Genomic DNA, 26,704 nt, shown 5'->3' on the forward strand with positions numbered 1-26,704 from the left:
TTTCAAAGCTAAATTACAGCACCAAAGAAGACCTTCTATTCCTCCAAATGCTTCACACTTATTATCCCTGTATTTCATTAAATTATTTTCAACCCCAAATGTGTTTGGGAGACAATACCAGAACAGAACCACACACCATACTCAACTACAATTTTAACATCTGCGACACTGTAAAAAAATGGAAACAGAATGAAATGGATAATGCAAGAGATTTCCCACTACTCTGCAGAAAAGAATTAAATACACAGTCCTAGAAATACTTACCTTTTAGTATGAGCCAATGCAATAGCATTAGGCATTAGTGAGTCAGATAAACCAATTGATTTTGTGACACCTCCCAGGATGTTTTCAAGTACTTGGAGGTTCTTTATATCTCCTTTTTCTGCCAGGGCCTGAATGAGAGCAGTAACTGCTGGTCTAGTGGGCAACACGCCACTGTCAAGCATTCCTTTTAAAACAGCCAAGGCATCTAACAATGGTAAAGAAATAAGGGAAACAGAAATCAGACTTTAGTTGAGAAAGCAACCATGCTGCTGGCATCATTAATCTTACCCTTTTAAAAATATATACAGAAAAAAAATTCTTTAAGCCCTGCAATAACTACAGTGAATTCTAACTTGAATACATATACACAAATAAAAACTTTCAACAATAATTTAGGTTGAAAGGCTGCAATATCTCCTAGTAAGAAGTATTAAGCTACTTTCAACATTGAAATAATTTTTTTGTAACCCACTCATGGAAAGCAGCTGTGTCATAAATATCCTCTCTTATGACTTTAAAGTCCTGACTCTTTTTTCTCCAAACTGCAATCAATTTCCTTTACTAAAAACAAAAAAAGTTGTATATTTAAGAATAAATACAGTTCAAAAATGTAGTTTATTATTGAAACTGCTGAAGTATAATACTGAGATTTCTCTTTTTAAGTGTGCACCAAGACTTTGTTTCCCAAAATTTAATTTTTAAATAGAAGTATGGGACACAAGTCTCCTTACAAGAACAAAAACTGAGAACTCAACACTTACCTCAAAAACTCCTAAGATTATTGCAATTACATATGTTGAAAACAGACAAGGTCAATCTCCTGTCCGTCCATCTGCCACAAATTTCCCAAACCCACAGCACATGAAGTCACCCTCGTTTCTCCAAGCAGAATTCTTGTCAATTTACATTATCCATGAGCAAACACACACAGAAAGACGTGCCCCTCTGGTAAAAATCTCTTACTCTTTACCAGCATAGGCAGGATTAATCACAGATGATAATTATAATACCAAGGGATAACACTTCTAGAATAACATACACCCACATGAACTCCACAGCACTGCCATTCCAATTCAATATACAGGTACTGCAGAAACCAAGTATTACCCTTTACATGACAGGAAGAAAAAACATCCTGTATGCCTAGCCTTCCTTCACAGGAAATTTTCCTTCTGTCCCACATTCTTCTCTTTAGGGAAAAAAAGGAGCAATATATGGGGCATAAGATTCACAACATTTAAAAAGCAATCTCAGAACAGATGCCAAGTTCAAATTCCCTCCTCACTATAGGTGTGGACCTCCCTCTAACATGCAGCACAACCAGCCTTCTCAAGAATGAGGACAGAGAAAGATTGGAAAGCTGCATATGTGCAGCACTACTGCAAGAAATTGGGTACTTATAGCATAGTGGATAACTCTGCAGGTAACTATATGCTCGTGAAAACCAACCATTTGTCTTTCACAATGCTTTCCTATAAATTCTGCAAATTTCCTACCATGAAACCCACTCTTGAAAGTAGCCTGGGTTTTATGAAGTTCTTGCTAGAAGATATCAGAGCTCTTAGGACTATACTTAGGGGCCTCCATAAAACCTTTTAACTATACCACATTACACAATAAAGAACGTTGATGAACTAAATGAGGTATGTAAGTGGTAAAGCAAGCAGGTTTCACACAAGTGAAAGCCATCACAGGATGTAGGTCAAACGGAGCTCACCAGCAAAAGACTACAAAAGCACCATGCCCAAAAACGTTTTGGGTCATCTACGAGCCTTAGAAAATGACCACTATGGCTGAAATATTTAGTAGTTTGCATTTTCAAGGCTTCACTTAGACAAAGACAAGTAGTATCTTTCAAATTAAAACAGAAACAAGGATCAAGTGTGACTATTCAATAAGATTGTCAGAGTAAAGCTTCTTCAACGTGCAAGATAAAAGAAAATATCATTTTGCAAAGTAATGTAATTCCACAGACTTCTTGAGAAACTCTGCATCGTGCAAAAAGAAGATTTTTAGAGTACAGCAAGGAAGAGGGTTGATGCAGCAGAGAATTTAGTATGCTAGCTAAAACCCCATATAGTTTGTGCAACAGACTGGCAGAATATCGAAACATCACTTATGTTCAAAAGCAGGGAAGAATTTTGGTGTGCAGTGTTCAGGAAGAGCTGGTAAAACTTCATGACATATTGGAGAAGAAAACAGAGATTTATTAGAATAAAAGCAGACAGGAAAGTCAGGTGAAGGCCTTGAAAGCTGCTAAGAAAGATCTGCCAATAGCAAAAGGAGCAATGGCGTTCACCACAAACACTTGAGTGGATGACACCTGGCAGGGATGTTAAACTAGAGACTGAATGAGGAAGGCATTGGAAAGAAGGCAAGTTTATCAGCCACAGGAAAGAAGGAGTACAAGTGAGAAAATGTGTCTAAATGCTCATCTCGAGTCTTTTAATGTAGCTGATGTTACATGGGTATGGGTTATTAGTACAGCTATGCATAATGGAATGAAATAAAATGTAATGATGGCACGATCAAAAGTAGGTTTTCTGGTAGGCCTTGTAAACCCAACTTAAATAATCCATTTAATTTGTACATAGTTGCTTTAGAGCTTAAACATACTGACAAAAATATGTATCAACATTGTACTTAGACTTGCATGGGGATAAAAGATACTGCCCTGCATGTAAAACTACCTGCATGCAGAGTTTTCCTCTTGCACAAGAGTTCTTCAACACAACTAAGTAAGTTAGATGTAACACTGTGGAACTGATCTCTAGGCTGCAAAGCAACCAATGCTGAGAACTAAAATAAAACAACTGTAAACTTCATGCCCCGTCCTGTTGGGCATCTTATGTACTCTTCAGCCACCATTTTTTTCACTATCATCATTACATTAAAAAGAAAACCAACCAGAGTATTTTGTTACCATTGGTATTGAGAACTATTAAAAAGTATTTGATTAAGTTTTTAAATCAATATTATAATCATTTAGTTCACAATCATGCACATTTAACAGTCAATTTAACTCATCTGGTATCTCACACAACCAACACAATATGCAAGAAACAACTGCTGGGAATTGTTTCAGATGCTCTAAAGTATGTTAATTTCCAAAGCAAAATGACTTGTGCTGTGAATTTTAACGCACTTGAAAGCCTGTACTTTCTCTCGTTCTGGAGCACAAATTTTGCATGTCTGAAGAGCTGTGATTCATCTTAAGAAAACCCATCTTGTGTTAAATGGAATGGAAACTGGACTAAGTGGTCAAATGACAAGTACATTCATATTCAAGCTGTATTATAAATGCATGTACAGTAATTTACGTCTCTCAGCTACCACAAAAGGCTCTTGATAAGCAGGTAATTTGCTAAATGGACTCCTTTATCCAAGTATTCGAAGGGCGTTACAAGAAAAATCTGCAGAGGCATTAATGTGACGTAAAGGTCAAGCATTGTGACATACCTTTCAAATAATCCCGCCTAACTTGCGATATGATGAGGAGGCTGCTGGCAGCACTGTTCAGTGTGAAGCCCTTGATGTGGGTCTCAGCACTAAAAGAAGCAGACATTTAGAAAGGAATTACTGACATGCTTCTGATACGATAATAAATGGTTGAGCACCAAGGTGAAATTATAAAAACTACTGTTCGTATGTTAAAAATATTGCTGCAAAATATCGACCTGGAGACAGCTTTTGTGTTATCCTGTCAATGGTTATAGAAGGATAATTTTTTTTGCATTCTGACAGATGACAAAGTTGGAAGTGAGCAACAAAAGAAACAAAGTACAAGATTTTTTTTAAACAATCGGTTCAGATTCTTGAATGCTGACATATTAGATGACTAAAATAACTGCATGCCCTGCATTGTTCTGTTGTATCCTAAGCTGGATACTTTTTCTTCTTTTTTCAATAGTCACCATAATTATAAAATATAAAACTATTCTTTCAGCAATAAAAATGAAACATTTATTTTCAGCACTGTATATTTTAAACATAAACTAAAGCATATTATGAACTAACACCATATCATTTGGTTGATTAATTTTCAAATTTCTGTCATCTAGATGTATACAGGTTTTAAAGTGAACATCCTACATTTGCTGCCTTAGCCACATTAAAATTTTATTTCACTTATCAACTCCTTATCTTCTGTAATACAAAACTTCGTGTATGTACAGCAAAGACAGTCTTTACTTTAGTTAACCCTGCTAAAGCTTTTCTAACACTCTGGAAATTGTCAAGAGAGACTAACCAGCAATCACATTGGTCTTACACTACAAAATGTTCATGCTCCTAAATGACATGTAGCCAAGCCCCGTTTTTAATATATAAGGGTAACTTTACAAATGTTCATTTCTAGATTACAAAATCTCTACAGAGCAAAGGGGGGCAATGCCATTTACCATATCAGCAATCAAGATAAACCTCACTCATCATCTTGTGGCACACAACTGAGCAGCCTACCTACTTGAACTTAGGGGCTGAGCGGATTGGGAGGTAAGCAGGGTCATTGCTAAATTGTTCTCCTCAATCCCAAGAAAATCCTTCACATTGCACACAATATGACTATCCTCTCAGTCACTTTCAGCCTCCCAGGCTCACAAATGCAGTCACTGGACTCGGGATTTTCTTACTCTCCCAACCAATCCCCTTAATCCCTGCCTAAGCACCCACTGCTCAGTTCCGCCTTTTTTTTTTTTCCCTTTGTCCCATCTGTCAAAGCCCTTAAGTCAACAATTCATGCATGAGACTGTAAATTACATTTAACAAAGGATTTACTTTCTCCAATCTTCCAATCTTTAGTGTGATTAAATAGACGTTAGCTACTATTACAGAACTAATCCATCATTCCAATACTCCTAAATTTCTATTTAAAACTTCTTGGACTAAATGCACTAAATATTCCTCAAAACAGTCCTAGAATGTGAAAGCAACTACACTTAGGTTGACCAACAGATCAGTGATCTTCTGGGTTGTCTGGCGTTAGTTTTTTTCAAATGCAGTGTAGGAGTGCTATTTACTCCTCCCACATCGCTTTCTCAAGGAAGTTTCTCAGTTCTGGTAACAGGGGACGTTTTGAAGTTATTGGGCATTTCTAAATTTTAAAAAAAGTAGGCTTTTTGTTGCCTATGCTAATGTGCACAGTAAGACTCTCTACATATCATTTACCTTTCAAATTTGGCTTTAAACAGTAAAAAGTAATACGTATCTAAATGAAAATATTAGGAGCTGCACAACTTTCAGGCCATCACACATGTTAAGGCTTTGTAGGAGTAATCTCTTTTTAGCATGAGGCTGGAAAAGTTGTGAAGCATCCAGAAATGTGTGTGAAACACAGATTTGCTACTCCTCAATCATAGGAACACACACTATCGCTTTCTCTATTTCAGTGAATTCCTTAGAACTTACAGGCTTTTAAAAATGCTTAATATAAGCATCATTTTGTTACTAGAAAAAAAGACACACAGATACGCCATGAACACAACAAATATGAAGTCTTTTCTGTCTTGATGCAACAGTGAGTTGTTAGAAGCTTCTCAGTGTAACTATCTGGTATTTCTATGCTACGAGATGGAGTAGGAGAGTTGTGAAAAGTACAGGAGTTATGGTCATGGTTGTAACCAAGAAGAAAACCTCTTATAAAATCCTATTAATTGACTTGTAAATATCTCAAACTTCAGAGGCTTAACGCACCTCCAACCTTTTCAGTTTTTCAAATCATTTTTCTTCCTGAATTTTGAATTTACATACTACAACACTTACCTAAAGTGACAATTCTGAATCCCTGAAATACTACGAACAAGCCACTACTTTTTTTCTTCTCTTCTAATCTGCAAATTATTGCTGGTAATATGCACTACTTTGTGCATCTTCCTTACAACTGTGTTTGAGCTGTAGAGCCAGGAAGCAGTCATGTTTCAAGGTTCTTCCCTGAAGAACCTTTCAATATATCTTTAGATAACTGAGTATCTTCTGTGAAACAAACTACCTAAATTTTATCAGTGTTCTTTGCACTCCCTAAAACATCTTTTATTTGCAGAGATTTATCAGTTACTTGCATTACAGGGAGATCGATTTGATAAACTGATTTAGTTTTCCCTTGATATAAGCTATATATCCTGCAAGCACAAACATTACTTATTATAAAGCCCAGTTGCTGAGAGCTATTTGAAAAAGCACTATTTGTTCTTCTGAATGCAGAACTCAAACACTTTTTCAACGCAAGACATTTCTCCAGTCTAAACACTTTTAAAGAAAACATTAAAATAATCAGTATCATCTTACACTAGACCGTTCCTGGACATCAGAAACTAAGTTGGTACTAAAAATTATTAGCTTTTTTCAGAGTACTCTATGCATTAGGTAATTTACCTACAGCCACTTTAAAATTCATTGTATTCATTCAGTGACCACACTTGATGACAACCACTGGTCTAGTTTCAGTTGAAGAAACTGAAAGATTTAAAATCCTTAAACTTAAATTCTTGTTTTCCTTAACTCTCCATTGACTCTCCAAAGCTTTAAAACGCTTTAAAGCCTATAACCTGACCAGAACATGTGTTACAAGCAGTAATTCAAGCAAGTGTCATACCATACAACACACTAAAGGTTAATTTAATTCCTTTCCTTCTAATAATACATGACAGCAGGTTGGATTTATTTCAGAAGTGTAAGAGTTGGATCTAAGGTTTATGGTCATCTCCTAGCCACTGGCATCACAACCAAACATACCATTTTGCATTTGGCAGGCAGCCAGCTGCCAGGGAGTGTGGGCAGGGTAAGACAGCAGCAGGGACAAGCATTCAGGGGAAGGCTCACGGGCAGCTAAGTGAAGGAATCCTGTCTGTTTGGATATTGCTCTAAAGAGGAAAAGGCAGACTGCCAGAAGGGTAGACTTTCAGCTCTGATGCCATGTACATTTGTTCAGATTGTTATTTGAAATGAGTTATTAGCAATACACACTGTCACTCTAGTACCTTTTTAAAAATGTGCCATATCGCCCTATGAAATGCTGGTGTGTTTCTTACCACAGCTCCTAATCACTAGTCATGACCTGTTTTCCCATTAGAAGATAAGGACTCACCTGAAAATGATCCAGAAATTATTTAACCACTCTCTCTGAGCCAATAAAAATCCCCCAAACAAAGAAAAGCCTTACATGCGTTTCACATCAAGGGCTTCATCAAGACAATTCTGTGCTAACAGTGCTTTTATAAGGACGTCACAGCAACGATAAGGAGACTCATCCTTCTCTTGCATTCTCCTGAAAATATTGTAGGCCTCTAAAAAAGAGTAAGAAAGCCAAAAGGAAACGTCATATTGCAAGAATGTTGATCACAGAAAGAAATCACCTGTTCTTTGAAAAAGGTCCATCTTAAATCTATTTATCCTTTGCTTACATCTTTAAGCTCAAAGCCGTGGATCACAGCTTGTTCAAAACTTCCCGTGTACAGTGATCAACACACACTTCCACAGGAGAAAAAGTTTGCTACTGCTCCTCCTTTATACCTGGCTGTTGCTTCAATACCAACATAGCTGGTTAGAAGGGGAAGACTCAGGATTTTTAAAGCAACACCTAATTCTGGGGTATGCAGTTACAGTGTCTGGTGCATGATCACAACAGCATTTAACAAATAATATAGGAGGCGATTCCAATATGGGGAGATCAAATTATTTGGCTACGACAAGATTTATACAAAACATACAATTTACAAATATACAGATATTTAGCAAGTAAACTACACTGCATTTGTTTGACTGATTAACAGTTTTATTTCATGCATTCACAATAACTGTCAGTGTATGAAAAGATGTTACCAAAAAGGGGGAAAAAATGATAAGCACACTTTTCAGTCATTTATTTTTCTGAAACAAGATTATGCAGCTATAAACATGCAGCTAGAACTGCCATCCACACTGTAACATATGCTAGAAAGCTGTGTTAAAAACCACAAATGATCTTTTATATCTACACTGTGATTGCACGTTTCTTTTAATGACTCATGAAATAATCCCTTTGCTAGTTCAAATCACAGCCACAATAACCTTTAAAACTTATCAGAAATAGTTGGACTATCACCAACAAATTTCACAGCTATGCATTAAAGCTTTTTTCTTATACTTCGAAAATAAAGATGAAGACAACTCATTTGAATCTTAATGTCATAAGAAGCATCACACTAATTGCACTTAGTACAGTGTGTTGCGGAATTTTAATGAAAACTGTTGGTATGCCTTTCAGTTTGCATCTTAAACTTCTTCAGCCAAAAAGTATACACAAAAACCTCCTGAAATGTAGGCACAGAAATGGCTAAGCATAAAATTAGTTATTTACATCACACAAACTCCTAAACCAAGTTAATAATTAGAATTACCATGGCCATTCATAATCTACTTATTGCTTGAATCTATGTTAAATATACATATATGAACAGAGATAAAGGATAACAGCATCTTAGTAAAAATTAAATTCACTTCTGTGCATTTGAGTTTCATGTGTACAAGAGTCTGACATGAGAGTCTGACATTACAAGAGTGATTGCATCGTCAACCAAAAGAGCAATGAAACAATAGGATCACACAAGAAAGGTTCTGAAATCCTCCACCACTTTTACTTAGAGGTCTGAAGTTAGTTTGGCCTGCAGCAATGTGCTGAACTCTCTTGCCTGCTCAGATGCTGATCACCAGCATTCATAGTGTTCAAGTTTAAATCCAGGGGCAAGACATTTCTCCTTCCACTGTTCTGAAATCTGAGGTACCAGTAGACTAGCAACTACATTCAACAAGAACAATACACCTCTGACTGGTATCATCTGCTACAAATGCAGCTACTGATTTACAGAAATGCAGCTGACTGGTGATAGGTTTGGTCTTTCTGCTTGTAAATGCCTGCTTGAAATTTTTTTTAAGGGCAAAAACTCCTTATGTTTAGAGACTCCTACAAAAGCTCTGCTGTCTTCAGACTGAACTACAATTTCACCCTGTGTTTAAATATTGCTTTCATCAGTTGGATACAGAAATGGACCTTGCCACTAGTGGCCAGGATGCCAAGCATATGTTACCATCAATTATCACAGCCCATAAAATGTAAGATCTCCTTCTACAAGGAAATGTATTTAATTTTCTTTTTTTTTTTTTTTGTAATGACTAGTTCAATGAAGAATTAAAAATTTTTGTATCAGTTTTGTTGTGAATGTCACTCCTAACCTGGGAAAGCTTATCCTGTTCAGATTATTTTCTTAACTTCATTTTGCATTTCTGCAAGTAGCATGTTTGAAGTATACCTAGATCAATCTTGAATTGAGACATATGCCTGATCAGGTATTATCAGCTTATTACTTCTTCAGATGGCATCTAAAATTATTAAAATATATTAGCATTCAAAAGAGAAATTTCTTGGGTTTCAAGATCATACTGTGTTATACCACAGCTATTTCAAGTAGAAAGATTCGTTAGAAAAGTGACAACTTGCCAAGTAAGTCTCAGTTCTCAAGACAGTCAAATCTGTTTCAGCAATTGTGATTGTTTGGGATATGTGTTACATGATCCCCTAGAGTCAAGTTCTCACACGGAGGAATCAAGACAAAAATGAAAATATGACTTTGCATAAATCAAGCACTTTGGAGAATAGGTTATCAAAACGTGTCAGACTTGGTAAGTTCATTGAACAGTTACATAACTAGATTGAGTTAATCTTTTTCCCATCAAAATGCTGCCCTGTTACATTCACACCAAAATTACATTATACTGGTTATATAAAAAAAAGCAACAACTTAGTGGTTTTAGAGTTTTTCTTCAGTCCAAGAGAACAGATTCCCAGGAAGACAGGAACTGTTTTCCAACATAATCTTTTTTTCCCCTTCATTCCCAGTAACTCTAGAACACCTTCTCTCAAATACTACCCTTTAAATAAAAGAATATGCAGAAGTGATTTACTGCTAAGTTCAATACCCAAAGTCATCACAGAAGTTACATTTTATATTTTTGCTTTAAACTAGTTTCCCTTCCAAGTCTAAGGCATATTTGGTTTCCTCCTGCTCTCCACTTTATCATTTATGATACCAAAGGCACAGGACACTTGTGTGGAAATGTCGTAAACTGCGTTCCCTTGATTTCATCCAATTTTCAATGAAAATATTTCTGCATTTCTCATTTTCTTACAAGACCCAAAAGTTACCAGCATGAAGAATTTCCTGAAAACATGTCTGCCGTAATACACAATTCTTAACTTCATATACATAACATGATATTGCACTGCCAGTATGCAGAATGTCCAGACCCAACTTTAGACTCCTGATCTAAATAGACTGAATATTTAGACTGAATAACTCTAGATGGTAATTTCACTAACAATGTAAGTAAAATGTGTGAATGACTGATACATTCTTCTTTTAAAAACTCAGAGCTTAAAAATCTGTGTCCAACCTGTAAAATACACTGATTACACTTAGAGAAGAAAATTACTAGGTGTCTTGCATTTATATATCTTCTTCATTCAGCAAAATTAATTTTTAAACCTATTGAATTCAATTTTCTATACTGCTTTCAAGTGATGTACCTAGTTATTTATTATAGTATAAATGAAGAAAATAAGGATTTCCAGAATATTCAAATGCTCTGCACCTTGGCAAATACTAGAAATGAACTAATTTGGACCAAGGCTCTTCTCAGTGGTGCAGAGCAATAGGACAAGAGGCAGTGGGCAGAAAGTGATGCACAGGAAATTCCACCTAAGCATGAGGAAGAACTTCTTTACTGTGCAGGTGACTGAACACCGGAACAGATTGTCCAGAGAGACTGTGGAGTCTCATCACTGGAGATATGCAAGGGTCCTGTTCCATGTGCTCAAGGATGAAACTGCCTGAGCAAAAAGGCTGGACCAGATGACCCACTGTGGTCCCTTCCAACCTGAGACGTTCTGGTATTCTGTTATTTCTTCCCCATTTTGCAAGGTCCAGTAAAGCTATTTCTTCTTAAGTCACCCTGCTTTGGGATGAGATGGATAAGAATGGATTTCCAATGACTAAACATGGACTAAATCAAAGGAACTGCACATATTTCAACACTCTGCTCTTCTGTATACAAAGGCAAACAGCCATGCATAAATTCATTCTGTTTTCAGCAGAGACTGGGAAGTTTGCACAGAAGAGCTCCACAGTTAATTGAAACCTTAAAATTAATGTGGAAGGGGGAAAAACGCACACTGGATTTCAGTTTACCTTGTGCTTTATTTTTCTTGCAAAGCATCCGTATTTTCATTTCTTCCACAATAGCAGCATTTCTGCTATCTTCAGGCCTAACCTTTGAAAGAAACAAACATTTAAATTACTGTAATGCTATGTGTTAATGTTTTTTAGTAAGAAGAAATATATTTGTAAGCGTTGTTAGCTAGGAAAGTTAAACTCCACTTACCTTAGGTACCTCAAATGGAACAGTCTGACCATTTTTCTCAAATATATCAGCAAGTAAAATTAGTGTTTTCTCACGAGGAACAATATTTTCTTCTTGAATTTTAGTCCAGATAGCTTCAGCCTTTCCCCAGTCCTTTTTGCTGTCTGAAACAAGATTAAAATCTTCAGATAAAAGCACATTTGGAATATACATCCATATCTAAAGTTATTCAAAATCGTGTGTTTGGAAAATAATTCATCAGTTAATCATGTACTTCTGCTTCATATGATCATCAGTTTGAAAAGTTTTAATACATAGAGGATGCCAGAAAAAAACCCCAAGGATTTTAAGAATTTTCAGATAAATGAGAAATCAGCTCAAAAGTATTGCAGAAGCGATCATCTCAGCTCATCTATTATTCTTGATTGTTAATTGAAATGTATATCTGCATCACTGTACAGAACTGCAAATAAATAGAAAGCTGGACTTCATGAGAAAAAAACCAGTTAACTACCATTTAACTACCTACAGCAGGGGTTTCCTGCTGCCATTACACTTTCTACCTTTGCAGTCACAAGTTGTGAAGCATTTATGACTCTAAGACACTGCTGATTTACACTGGTAAAAATGAGCTCTCTAAAGCAGAAACATCCTTCTCAACAAATTACCTTGGCATTTTATTCCAATCAGGTTTAGTTCTCCTACTATATACGCAAATCTTGTAAATTCTCCGCTGACTCTTCAAGGGTCAGTCTCTCCTCACAAGTGCACAGCAAAGGGCAAAAGGTGACATTTGAAAGTTGCAGCAATGGAGTATCTGATAATGATCAAATCCTGGGACAGGTTGTTCAGGAAGGCTCTTTGATCTCCACTGCTGGAGGCACCCAAACCTCTACTAAACAAGGCCACAATGTGATCTGACTTTGGAGCTATCCTAGCATCAGGAAACAACCTGGGCTTAAACTCCTGAGGTTTTCTCCAGTATAAATTAGTCTGTGATTCCAGATACCCAAATGCCTTGTTTTCAACATTTTTATTACTGCTTGGACTAGATGGTAGGTTCTTTTTTTTATATGCCTAAAACAGCTCTGAAGTTATGGCTTTGGTACACAGTGACAGTCCTACTGTACTTGTGCATGGGGCAGCTTTGATAGATAATCTAAAATGGTTGAAAGCAGGATTATGCATAGCTTTTGTCTTTCATGGTGACAGAAACCCACAAATATTTTCCACTTCTTTGAATAGATGGAATTGGTTCTGTCTTCTGAAAGAAGACTGAAGATTTTGCATGACAGAATTTGATGAATTGTATCTTCTTAGATTCTCTTCCTAGCAGGCACACTGTCAGACTTAGTCACTGCCAGAGGTGAACAGGGTGAGTGGAGAAACAGGAAGGTTCTCTCCCTGTTGAGACAAGATTGATTTTCAGGCCTACTTGATTTTTGATGGTGAACCAGTCTGTGTAAAGCCAGAATTAGGTAACGCTATGGTTTTGTTTGAAGCTTTCCAAGGCTTCAGGAAATGAAAAGCAGCAAAGTTCTCCTGGGGGTCTCTGGTCATTTTTTTGTGCAAGTCCTCATGTCCTCTCCTGCTGCACCTAAGTGCAGTGGGGAAGAGGCCTGCATCAGTAGTCCTACCCAACCGAAGATGTACTTGGAGAACAGCCTAAAATTACTTTAAGCTCAAAAGCAAGTTTTCCAGATATATCAAACTGCTGTAATGGCTCAATAATATATAGCTGTATGTACATCCATTACCAAAGTACACAGGAATTCCTGTAATGCTTTATGGCCCAATTTACTGTTTAGTGCTCCACATCCAATAGTGCTCCATATCCAATCTTAACACAATATATTTTTTTTAGTACTTTAAAATAGATCTCCAAAATTTTAATCCTTTATAATACAGTATAATACACTGAATAAGAAAACCAACATAGACTGAAAAACACAGAAAAGAGGAAGAAAAACCACATAGATACATCCTACACTAAGTCTGTAGCATAAAAGTGAACTTTCAGTTTTAAATGTTTCATGCCTATAAATGATGCAAGAGTTAGGTTGTGGCTGGTGAAAAATAGGTGAATTTAAGAAATATATGCACCTTTCAGAACCAGATCCAATTACAGGAAATTCCAGATTTTTATCAGTTATGAAGATAAAAGATGAGCAGGTTTTCTTCTCTAAGCATATTGAAAGCCAAAACAGAGTTTTTCAAATCATAACACCAGACAATATCAAGGATTGGAAAACTTGTACTATGTAAGTCTATACTATATTACATACACACACACACTATACTGTGTTCAGTTCTGCAGATGAAAAAAACCCCAAACCTGACTTCTCCTCCCCCACAAGATGCCTCAGAAATGGTACCCAGACTGTGTATCAAGATATGCCTTATCTTCAGCGTTATGTTCCACCTCCAACCACAAAGGGAAACGGATTACAAACATGAGAAAGATCTTAAGCTCACTTACCATACAGTTGAAGCAGGTGGTAGTACATCTCATCTCTATCACATTCAAATAGATTTTGAGTTAATTCTACCAACTGCTCCAAAGCTTCCAGCTTCAAAAAGAAGGAAGAACACAGTTATACTTCAGCCAAACAATTATGTTTCTATATATGTGCACATACATGCTGTGTGCATTCAGCTAAAACAATATTTCTGTTTAAGTATACACCAGCATTAAGTTCACCTCATCAGCCTGTCACCTGTCCTTTCACAAACATAAAAATCAAGTGAGAAAATACTTCAAAACAATTTTTCTTGGAACAAAATGACAGTTCCATAGAACACAGCATACGAGTCACATACCTGTTTATTTAATATACACCTTTTTGCAAACCACTGCAATCTTCCAGAGTGTGCTCTCAAGCCAGGAGTCTGTAAAATATTTCCACAAGAAGAAATACATTACTGCACACAGAACATTCTACAGGAAAATAAACATAATACAGGTATTCATAATGAAAGTTCATAGCTTTTGTTTGTTTTTTGAAATCTAAATAAAACTACAAGCTCACAAATAATCATGTTAGGTTGCCTTTACGAGACATAAAAATTGCAATCATCTTATTCACCGCATTCTCCTTTTTGGTTGAACACTGCTGAGAGTTGATTTAAAATACACTTCAGATGAACTGAAGTGTTAAATAACTTCTATCACCACATTAATAGGGTATTATTGCTGTTACCTATACTAATCCCTTGTATTACTCATGGTAAAGAATTATTTCCAAACTGTCTTCACAATGAAGTATTTGTATTAGACACCACTGCAACTCAGCAGCTAGAAAACCATGCTTCTGAACTGCACCATGACCATGTGGTGATGCCAATATACTGTACTGATACCAGGTATAGTAACTGTAAGGCAATTCCTATCCCAGAACAGAAGGCTCAAGATTTATTCTTAAAGCTAAGACACTTAAGGCTTACCCTTATGTGTGTGTACACAGAGGAACTGATGTGTAATTTGTTAGCATGCCACAGTTCTTTCTGTTACTTTCCCAGGTTGGGAACCTTAGCTTATTCACTCCTTTGTTGTTTCAAGCAGACTGCAGATATATTATACACATGCTCAAAGAAAATGTTTCAAATCCTTGAAACTCTATCTGGTGTAGAAAACCACATTGTGCCTTCCCAGCACCATATGCCATAATCATAACAGCAGTTCCTCAACTTAAATTCTTACATTTTCTCAAAAATTTTAAAGAGACATGTCACATGTTCTACTACCCGTGTCCAACATATCTAAAAAAGTTTACAGCAAAATGTGAGCAAAGCATCCATCATTTCTACCTCTTGGCCTTGCCTCCCACAGATACTTGGATTTACTTCCTTTATTCTACCTTGTTTTAGCACAAACACAATTTACAGAGTGGACTCTGCTTTTTCTTTCACGTGTCCAGATTCACATTAATATAGCTCAAAGTAACTCCAAAGAAATGCCTGTTCACCCCTACAGAGAAACATGTGTTTTGACTCTTGAAGGCCTTTAGCTTTTAATATTGTAAGAAAACTCTACTGTTTAAATGTGAAGTGCAACTTTAAAAATTTGAATGCCAGTATGCACAAAAGAGGCAGTTTGAACAAAATGCTGTGAGAAATATTAAGTTTCAGTTGCAAAACAGTGAAAGCAATTACTATTGGAAATGTGAATTTTCCTTCTCTCTTTTAAAAACACAGATAATTTCCTTTTTCCATATTCTCCAAGTGCAAAATTATTACCCTTGCATCTTTCTGAAATAATTCAGCATACACCAGAAAAACAGCATGCAAAATTTCAGTGAAAACTCTTAAATTTTGCTAAATAGATAGGAAACAGTGTTCTGCAGAGTAAATATGTTAGGCCATATAATCCTACCAATCACCTAAACCATTCTATGAAGTCAATGTAAGGTTTTGCAAAAACCAGGATGCTAACACCACAGTTTCTCAACATGGAGCATCTCTGTTATGCTTAGGTGTACTGTTAAAACAGCCTCAGCCCAGGAGGTTACAGAAAAATAGTGACTTCTCAAGTATTCAAAAGCAATATATATAAACACAGCTTTCCAGGTGCGTGCTTTTTTTTTCCAATTAGTTGCTTGTCACTTTTTTTCCCCTCCCCACACTTACTTATATTTATAGGTACCTGTTCAGTGCGTTTTTAAGAGCTACCAAGCAGTTTCACATAAAATATGCTGAAAGCTAAGTCAAGAATTAACATCTTACACAACAGGCTCTTGATACACAACAGGCTCTTGAAAATGAAAGAGAAAAAAGTATGTTGCCTGCATTTGTAGCTAATCCTCTTTAGGACATGGTAAAATTCAAATGCTGAATTCACTTACAACTTCCAATATCACTGCTGATCCGAATGCCAATGAACTCGGCAGCTCGAAAGCTACAAACTTTTTATAGTAAATCCTTTCCTGTTCAGAAATGATTGATGTGTCTGTCACTACAAGGACAGCTGAGTTATACAACAGATATCCTTGTGTTTCATTTTGAAATTGAGAAGTGTTTTCACATACTGCAGGTCTCAATCATCAAAAGAACATCTAGGTCAGATTAACTAAATCTCCAGGGCTTGCCTGATAGTCCATATTTGTAGCTTATCCCTTACAATCTTAGGGAATTTTAAACATTGCATTTAGCAGTAAACAGTGTTTCTACAATACAACAGACTAAAATAAAGAACAAAAAAATACAAGGAATAAAGGGAAATTACGTAAAAAACTGTTACTCTAATTACTCTTCCAAATTCCCATTTACAATTTTGATCTTGCTTGTTTCAATGGACTAAAAAAAAATAAAAATCTACACTGATGCTTACTGGTTTCTATGTTTTGTTGGGTTTTTTTTATTTGAGAGTCTCAAGCAATTCATCTAGCATATAAACCAAACATGGAGGATTTCTGGCTTTTACATCCTTCTGAAATATAAACCAGTTGCACTGTACCAAATCAAACCTTGTAATCCTCTCCCTAACAGTACCTATAGAATATAGAATGTCACAAAACACAGCAATAATTTCTTCTTAATCGTCTTTCACTCTCCAGCTACCTGAGGCTCAGTGGATCGCACTGGTTCTAGTAAGTGATTTCTCTTCCATGAGCTTTTCTCGTTGCCCCTGAAACCCTGTAAGATTTGTCATTCAGAAGATCTTTTGGCAATGGGTTGCCTCCACCATGTTCTGCAGAAAACAACCATAATACTACCAACTTTTTGATTGTTTTCAGCCTAACTTCTGCTAGCTTCATTTGAAACCTCTGGATTTTGTATTAAAAGACAATGTACAATTGATTTGTCTTTATTTTCTCAATTTAATACTAATTTAATGAGTAGTATATAAAATAATTCCCTGTTTCTTCCCTAGGCTAAGCAGAATTCAGCTACTTCATTGTATCTCCTATAGAAATCGAAGTTTTAATCAAAACTTACACGTGGTGTGATTCTTGGGGTGTCCTGCACAGGGCCGGGAGTTGGACTCTATGATCTTGATGGGCCCCTTCCAACTCAGCACATTCTGTGATGCTATGACAAGTACACTTATTCTACACTTACACCCACACCAATTTGCTCATTGATTCTACACCTTCCCACACAGAAAGGAACACTAACCAGAAAGGAAAATATATGCTGCATCTTTGGAAGAACTCTTGTCAAGCAGCACTCAAGAATCATGTAAATGCAACAGTCCTAACACACTGAAAGCATTTGATTTGTTCTCCTCCTTCTGAGAACCAGTCACTTCAGACAGGTGATTGAAGGGGTCCAATCAGCAGATTTTCTGTACTAACATTTTTATTTGAGCTAATTTCTACCTATTACAGCTGAAAGAAAACAGACTGTCTGGAAAAATACTGACCTGTCAGAGAGGAATCTATTAGATGTTTTTCCAGATTTTTAAATAATGATAGAAATATTCAAATTCTGTTTACATTAGTATTCTGTAACTGCTACAGCCAATAGGGCCATACTGGTTTTTCACTGTCAAAAAACTTTTCTAACAAAAAAGTTAAATAATTTACAGAAGACATATGAAAATATTTATTTACTTCTCTCCACTTGCCTAAACCAAACCTTTTCTCTTTAAACACAAAACTTACAGAGAAAACCACAAAAGAGAACATACAGACCAGAAGCCCTATGTCCTGTTCAAAAAGATGACTTTCAGCAAACTAAGAGTTGAGAACTGTCCCAAAACAGTGCCACTTTTGCTGGCTTAGGTTGCATAACTGTTTAAAAGCCAGCAGCAGCATTTTTCATTGGGCATGTATGTGATGTGAGATGGAGAGCTTCTGTTTTAACCTTCCAAAACCGCACTTTCACAAATGACTACTGTGCACTGTTTGGAAAAATAATGCTTTCATATACCAGTCAATTTACTCTAGCCTTTCACGATATAACCTCACTGTGAATAACACATCAATTCTAACTATTCAAGTTAACCCCAACCACCTTATGTGCTTTGTTTTCTTCAAAATATCTGTATTTTCTTTGCAAAGTTCAATCTTTTCTTAGGGAAACAGTTCTACTCTAATCACCAATTCAAATGTCTTGGAAAGAAATAGCCAAATTTTATAAAAGCCATCCACGTTGCACTTCCCAGTGGTATTCTTTGGAAGGGTAGATCCCTTCATTCCTCTTCTTGCAGCTGAAAAAGTCAGTAATAGTAAGAGACAGCTAACGCTGCTAAAGGAAAAAGAACATTTCACAAAGAGTTACATCAGCAGCAATAACAGACTTATGCTACCAGTACCAGAACCAGTTACTGAGATTTAGATGCCAAAGCAATGTCTCGCAGGAAAATGCGTTACTTCTCCAAGCAGACAGCCTTGAGCAGACAGCTATAAGAACTGATGTATGTCATTCCTAACAGCTCTCTCCAACGTAAGTGTCAGGGAAAACAGAACACTTGATGGGAAGTTCTTAATTTAAAGACGGATTTTTCCCTGATTCCACAAAAATGTCTATGAAAATCTCACAAATTCAATACAGCTTTAATGAAGCCTGGGATATTTTTGCATGGCAGGTTATTTGAACAAAGTTGTTTACAACAACTGGATGTTTTGCTTGAATCTCCCCCTAGGTTAAAACTTGTGGCAGAAGTCCTCACTTCTACTAAGCAGTAGGTGCACTTCCTAATCAAAAAGTTAGAAGAACATACAGATATAAAATTTCTGCACTTTATGTAGCCATATTAGACTAGTTGTTAGATGAGATGGTTAAAATTATTTTACACTTCTATTACGGTTTTTTTCCTCTTGCTAAACATGCCTTTACTTCCAAATAACGATGCATTAGTTTTTTAAAAATAAAAAATTAACACATTTACATTATTTTCAAAAATAATCTTACATTTTGAGTTCATATGTATGTAAGTACACCACTTTGCTGTATTTGCTGCATTTCTCCCACTATAGTCTTTACAGCGAAGTCTAAGTGAAGTATCATTGTCAAATACACAGAAAAAAGAAAACTATTTCGATTATTGGCTCTGAACTTTTATGCAATAGTCCAGAAGCTCACAAAAGATCCAGTTTTAGAGACTGAGTCATCTAAAAATAATCTGTGCATCAAAAAGCATCTTTCCTGTTGCAATCATATCAACTGTCTAATAAAATATATTAATGCTCTCCTAGCTCAACTTTTCTTTAAGTCATTGTACTACCAGGATGACATTACAGCTACGACTGTTTACGGCTAGCAGGGGAAGCAATACTTTTTCTACAGGTTCGTTTTCCACTTTGAAAGAAGCTTAGTTCTCACTTATTTCAAAAATGTTTTCTTTGGTGATAGCACAGAAAGATACCCTTTACTCTTGCTAAACAAAAAAAAAACCTTGCAAACTCAAAAAAATGAGTAATTCCTTTTCTTTTTTATAAGCAATTTTGCCCAGAAATAAATACAACTAAACAAAATACAACCCCCATAATACTGATTTCTTTAAAAAGAAAATTCATCTAAAATATGTGAACTCTTGATCACCTTTCTGGGCAAGGGGTAACTAACTGTATGTAAGCTTGAACACAATTATATCTGTACCTTCAATATGTTTACTTTTCATGTTTGATAACGAAGGCAAGTATTCGAATGCAGTACTGGAATACTGAAACTTAGGAGTTGCTCCACTGCAAGCCTTCAAAACCTACCCAGATACAGTGTATTTAATATTTTAGTTGCAGTACCAGATATTTAATGAAAGGAATACATGCCTACACATCTGTCCTCACGAACTCTTCTCCTGGGATCGATTAGAATTCAAGCTCATGCTCTCCTTCCTGCCTATCCTACAGTAACACAAGGAAGCAACCACTTGACTTTACTAGGTCCATTTTTATGTAAAAAGCAGCAGTAGTTCACAATAAGAAAATACAAAGCTTACAGTCTCCACTGGGAAAGTCTGTACTGTTGGTTTGTGGCTTTTTTCTTCCTAAGTATGCATTTGCTTCAAAGCTTCTGTCAGTTTCACAGTTCACTGACTTTACCAACACAAGTATCTGTTGAGTAAATACTCATGATTTTATTTACTTCACTTGGAAGAGGAATATATGCTGCTTTATGTGAGGTAAACATCGAGAAAAATGTAAGGCAACTTGATTATTTTCCAAAAATACCAAAATAAAAATAGGATAGAGTTTTACAACTTTATCATTACTCAAGACAACTGTAACTGATGTACATTAAATCACTATTGGAATAATCCGCATTTTCAGATAAATTTCAGACTTCCAAGATAAATTATGCAGAGAAATATTATTTAAAAAAAAATCAGTAGACATTCACAACAATAATCACATTGGAAGAAAAGGTGACATAAAAAATACACAAAACCCCTGCTTAAAATAAAGTTCTCAAGGATATCCTAGGCAAAAAACAGAGCAAAACTTTGCTTCTGGCCTTGTAATGTGGTATTACAGTGTATGATGAATGAAAAAAAAAAGCATTATAAACCTCTTCCTTCTAACACAAAGTCCCTGGAGCTAAGAAAAGATGCACAGCTCTTGCCATAATCCCACATTCTGAACACATTACCCTCTTCCTTTCGGGAAGGAATTTTTTCAGTAGTCATCTCCTTTACCAAACTTACTTACTTGAAACATATCCCTTCCCTTTAAGAAAGGAATACTAAAGAACTTCTAAATAACGTGCACTGAACTAGTAAGCAACCCTTTTTAAATTAACTCACAAACATTCATGCATGGAAAGAAAATCCAAGTTCACTAATAACTAACTGTATCAGTCCAGTTTCAGAAGGAGAAGTCATGATTTTATTGGACTAATAGGATTCAATAGTAATAATTTTAAAAATTAATCTTTTCTTGTAATTATAGGGCTTACATGCTTAAAAGCTCTTCAGTCTTTCCCCTCCCTCTCAGTTGTATACAGTTACTCTAATAAAAGCTATTACACCCCCTACAAACTATTCCTAAATCTCAGACCACCATTATCTAATACAATTTTGTTCACAAACATTTTAATTTTGCTTTAATCACCTCCACTCTTTTCTCGACAGGACCAAAAATAAGTCTTTGTAAAAAAATTCAGACACTAGATATAACCATCACTAAATTACACATAACCTCTGTACCCCCCCACCCCCGCTCCCCCAATCCTGCTGTCACAAATCAAGAAAGCATCTTCTCCTGGTAGTTCATCTCCAGCATAAAATCAGCAGGACTCAATTTTATGATGCAGACTCATAAAAAAAGCAATCTGGATGAAAGAAGGCGGTAATCTCTCAATATCACGTAGAAATATTCTCATTGTTTTTATGGTAGATTAAATCCAATGGCAACTGGTATCTTCAGCTCTGCTGACAGTGGATGTCACAATTCTTTGCTTAAATCTATCTACCTCCTAAATTAACTTGACATCTGTTGATAGATATATTCCTGTACACTAAACTCGCCCAAACCAGTTCTTTTGTCAGGTCCCAGATTTCAGCAGCAAATGCCTTTTCTTGCACTTATTCACATTAAACTGTTTCACAACCATTTGTCCCTGAATTCTTCACACTAATGTCTTGAGATATGTGGGATATGGTGAATTTAGTTATTAAATATAAACAACATATTTAGTATGAGAGTAGGTAAAGACAGCATCACACTTGATTAAAATCTGCTTAAAGAATTCTGAAGGCATGCACTATCCATGGCTATTTTCAAAGAAGGCTCCTCTAGTGGAAACAAACCGTACAGGTTGAACTTCTACCAAAAGATTCTGTCATCCAGTTCTGAGATCTTTCTTTGTATTCCAATCCTCTTTGCCTTCATTTCCAGCAAAAAGAAAACCTGAGCAGCAATAAAAGCTTTTACTCTTCCACTGAAAGAGCAAATTAACAGCTGTTATTTTAAAAGCTGATGTGATTTGATCTAGAAGGATTTTGAGAAGTATCTGTCAAACAACAAGAAGACAGTGGAACACTGCTACCAACTCCAGCTTCCTATCAGAGGAGTCCATAAGCTCCCAATTAGAAGTGCCAGTGACCTGATACCTTTCTGAACATGGTGCTTGTTTTGGTTTATTTAGATAAGGGTTTTGCTGTACAGTAAAACTTCATTTAAGGTGCAATGATTTTATTGATACAGTGCAGAAATGGATTTAACATCCATTTAATACCTTGCCTATTCAGTCACAGGAATGAAGTGTTCATTTCTGCTTCATGAAAACATGGTTCAGACTTAGACTAAGCAGACTTACAGATGGGCTTTGCTTGACCCTCTGCTGCAGGACTGTTACAGTACTGAACGAGATACAAATCTTTTCAGAAAAAGCCAAGAGTGGACATGGGCTTCATTACACACTGATTCAGTGCATATTTTAATAGCTGCATTCAGCATGTATAAATGAAGGACAAACGGTGAGTCTAGAAATATTCAACCATCATGAATGTAAAACAGCTTCAAGTTATATGAGATCTTGGTGAAAGATTCAGGGATGACCAAAAAATTAAATCCAACAAAAATGGCAGACATCAACTATATTTTAACTACTGTAAGCAGTGAAATCTGTAAATCTCCATGCAGCATGAGAACATAGTAACAGGTGAAAGGGGGAATAAATAAATTCCTCCAAGGTGGTGTAACATTCCCTTTTTCACTCTTCCTCTTCTGGATGACCTTCACATTAGTACAGATCTTAAGCACGTGCTTAATAAAGCAGCAATCAACAACTGAGTAAACAAAAGGGACTTTTAACTGTCCATACAGGCAACAGGTAAGAAGCTGCGACATCTGGGGGACTAGGCTCCAAAAAATTCTTTTACCATTAAAATACCAGACTTAGAAGAATGTAAGGCCAAACAATTCTTTCGATTCTCTGATCTACTACTTAAAGCAACACATAATTATGTAAGACCTCTCCCCAGGAGGAGATCTGATTAACTATTTTTGAAATAAGGAAACGTTTCATAAGACAGGTAAAGAAAGTATTTTTCCAAAAGGTACATTTTCCCTAATCCTATTTCTTGAAAATTCACATCCCTTTCTTTTAGCCTACATTAGTTTTAATGTAGTTTAGTTTAGTTAAAGGCAAAACATACTGACCTAATTTTCTTCCTTTTTTCTTTATGAAAAACAAAATTCAAGGACAAAAGGCAATTAAGCTGCCTTTCTAAGTAAGGGAAAAAATCCTAAGTAGCCAGAGCTAGATTTGATGACATAGAAGTCATGCTGTGCCAATCCAAGGGAAAGCATGCTAGTATGTGACCTTGTGGTAAGGGGCAAGAAGAAAGATGTGCCAACTTTGTTCTGACATGATCATCTTTGAAGGACTCGAGACAAAAGCTAGCTTATCAGTTGAAGTGCAATTAAGAAGACTAAATCATGTCTTGATGTACTACAGCAGCCATTGGTAGAACTTATTTTCAGTGTAAAGCAAAACAGCATCTACCAGCACAGCTTTGGGGGCTCGGGAATTTCCAGGCACAGCTAGAATAAAACAGACTTTACAGAGCAGCCAAGGCTACCTTATTTGTAGCTATTGTCTATGAGGACAAAACTTTCAAATGCTTAACAATGCAGTCCAGCAACACTGCAAACTGTTAACTTATCACAGAAAAACCCCACGATGCCTCAGAAACTGCATTTCCCCTGCCAGTCTTCTCAATATCACAGCTTCTCTTCCAGTCAGCATCGCCTCAGAAGAGACTCACACTACCAAACTACCACATGCTTCAGTCTAGCTGTTCTAGCATTGGTCAGACAAATTCTTTGCCTCATCTCCTTTCTATTTCCCTTTCCTTGTCTCTCACAGCCTCATTCTCAGATTAGTCTTGCTCTTCTTCTACCAAGCAGATGAGGCCCAGAGCTTTCAGCTTTCTTGTTACAGCATGATCTTGCATATATATGCATTCACAATACACTTGAGGCCAGATAATGTAACATACACAAGTCTGACCTGATTTTTATAATCTCTCTCAAATCTTATCCTTTGACCTTTCCCAGTATTGTCACCTGCCCTCATTTTATCAAAGATTTGAGATTGAAGAGCTGTTTTTTCATTCCTGGGGCTTTAAGTTCCAAGTTTTTCAAAGCAGCACTTGTCACTACGTTTCATAAAAGCATCTAGTGTACCTCTAATTTCTAAAAACAGTAAGAGCAAGCAGAGGGGCAGTGGTCTCCAATGAGTAAAAATCCCATTTAAGCAACCATATCCTGCACAGTCTTCATTTCCTTAGCTCCCAAGGATTTTTTTTCCAGCTTCATTACTATCCTTTTAGATACTCTTTATTAATTCCATAGATGCTTTCAAAACAAACAATATCACTAAAATTAATTTACCATCATAACCAGCAATACTTGATTAATGTACACACTTAAAGGTACATGCAACAGCATCTAAAAGAGAAAGTGGCACCAAGTGATCTCCTTCACCGAATATTATTTCACAAGCAAAGAAAATAGAGAAGTAATCTGAGATGACCATCAAGAGGAGTAATTTAGTCACAAAACCCACTGGACTAGAGAAAGAATACACATACACCTCATACTCCATCTTCCACATTATACTGATTAAGGCTTTGACTTCCCAACAAACAAAAAAAGCAAATAGGAACTTGCTTATGTTTTAAAACAACACAAACAATTTTCTTCTTCAGCGAATATCAATTTGAGATTTCTGTCCTCCCCTTTTGGAAACAATTTCTTTGAAAATATTTAACATTTTGTCACATAACAAAAGCATACTTAAAACACTACGCACCATATAGTAACTGATTTTGTGACACCTTTTCCACTAGTAAAATACATGCAATATTATTCATAGCTAAATTCCTATACTACTAAAAATCCTGGAATTCAAACCAGCTCTTCCTCAACAGCATAAACAAAGCTTTAATTCATACTTCATAGAAGTTAGGTAAAAATACTTTAACTAGCATAAAAGGCAGGAAGACTTCCATTTAATCTCCAGATATTTGGTGGTCAGATTTATGCCTAAACATCTGCAGTTAGTAGTAACTTATGATCAATCACCAAATACTGAATACCTGCAGAGATAATCTGGCATGTTTTAAGAAAATGTTTTAAGCTTTAACAAAAGCTTAAAGCCACAACAATTTGATAACTGGCTTACTATCCTATTCACCATTACTGATCTCCAGATACCAATAGAAATTTGAGAAATTAAATGCCAATATCAAAGAAAGAGCTGTTAAATCACATGAAGTAACAGTTTTGCTCATTTAGCTTTAATTTTACTTCCAAACCTCAGATTTCATCCTTTTACCTCCTATACACTTTAACCACTGTAAAAAGAACTCAACTCCTCAGTGTCATCTGCCGTCAGATACTGATATTTCTATTCTTCTGTATTATAAAATTTGAGCTCCAAAACACCCTCTCAGAACAAAAATATCAATGCTTCAACACTGTGCTTAGCAATATCCACACACCCCACAGCAGGACAGTATTGTTCCACCACAGACAAACAAGCAGATCTTCAGTTAAGGTTTTTTAAATGAAAGAATTCCATTAGACTATTCAAGCAGGATAGCTGGTATTTCAAATACTCTGAGGGGAACTAGGAGAAAAAGCATTCTTTGTCCTAGGAATGAAAAAAAACCCCAAAATTAGGTTAGAGTTGTGTATGTGCCTAACACAAAAACACTGAGGACAGACTATTACTTTTTTCTGCAAGATGCCTCCTCCCATATATTAACTGGAAAACTTATGCAGCATTTTAAAAATATACAACACTGTTAAGAAGAAAAAATAATCACAATCTGGGCAGACTCTGCAGCTGCCCCTTTGACTTATCAATTTCAGTAAGCACAATTTCAATCAAGTCTAGATAAAATATACTAATCCTAAATAGACCAAGTTTGTCACCTACCACTTCCTATAAGCTGCTTACTATCCTGAAAGAGGGAGAGAGAGAAGAAATGCTAAATTAAATGCCAAACAGTAGCAGACAGCGCTTGTTTGGCTGATTAACTTGTAGACAAGCATTACAAATAAATCTGAGCATGGTCTGCAGCAAATTAAATTCCAGTGCTTTTAAGAACAAAGAATTCCTTTGGAAAGAGGATTAGCAACTTTTCACCCAGGAATGC

At 36.1% G+C, this 26,704-nt stretch overlaps 1 protein-coding gene across 1 annotated transcript in view; it reads right to left on the reverse strand.

Annotated features, from left to right (window-relative positions):
• The window catches only part of LRPPRC (leucine rich pentatricopeptide repeat containing), an 87,116-nt gene that overhangs the window by 11,383 nt on the left and 49,029 nt on the right, over positions 1–26,704 (reverse strand). Inside the window, exons 27-33 of the mRNA XM_017744774.1 lie at positions 14,473–14,541; positions 14,132–14,222; positions 11,674–11,816; positions 11,481–11,562; positions 7,421–7,544; positions 3,724–3,812; positions 265–469 (exon numbers count right to left, since the gene is read on the reverse strand). Of these exons, the coding sequence (XP_017600263.1) occupies positions 265–469; positions 3,724–3,812; positions 7,421–7,544; positions 11,481–11,562; positions 11,674–11,816; positions 14,132–14,222; positions 14,473–14,541 (803 nt within the window). The remainder of the gene's footprint in view (positions 1–264; positions 470–3,723; positions 3,813–7,420; positions 7,545–11,480; positions 11,563–11,673; positions 11,817–14,131; positions 14,223–14,472; positions 14,542–26,704) is intronic.

The sequence above is a fragment of the Corvus brachyrhynchos genome, unplaced genomic scaffold (assembly GCF_000691975.1).
Source record: "Corvus brachyrhynchos isolate BGI_N302 unplaced genomic scaffold, ASM69197v1 scaffold258, whole genome shotgun sequence".
Taxonomy (NCBI): domain Eukaryota; kingdom Metazoa; phylum Chordata; class Aves; order Passeriformes; family Corvidae; genus Corvus; species Corvus brachyrhynchos.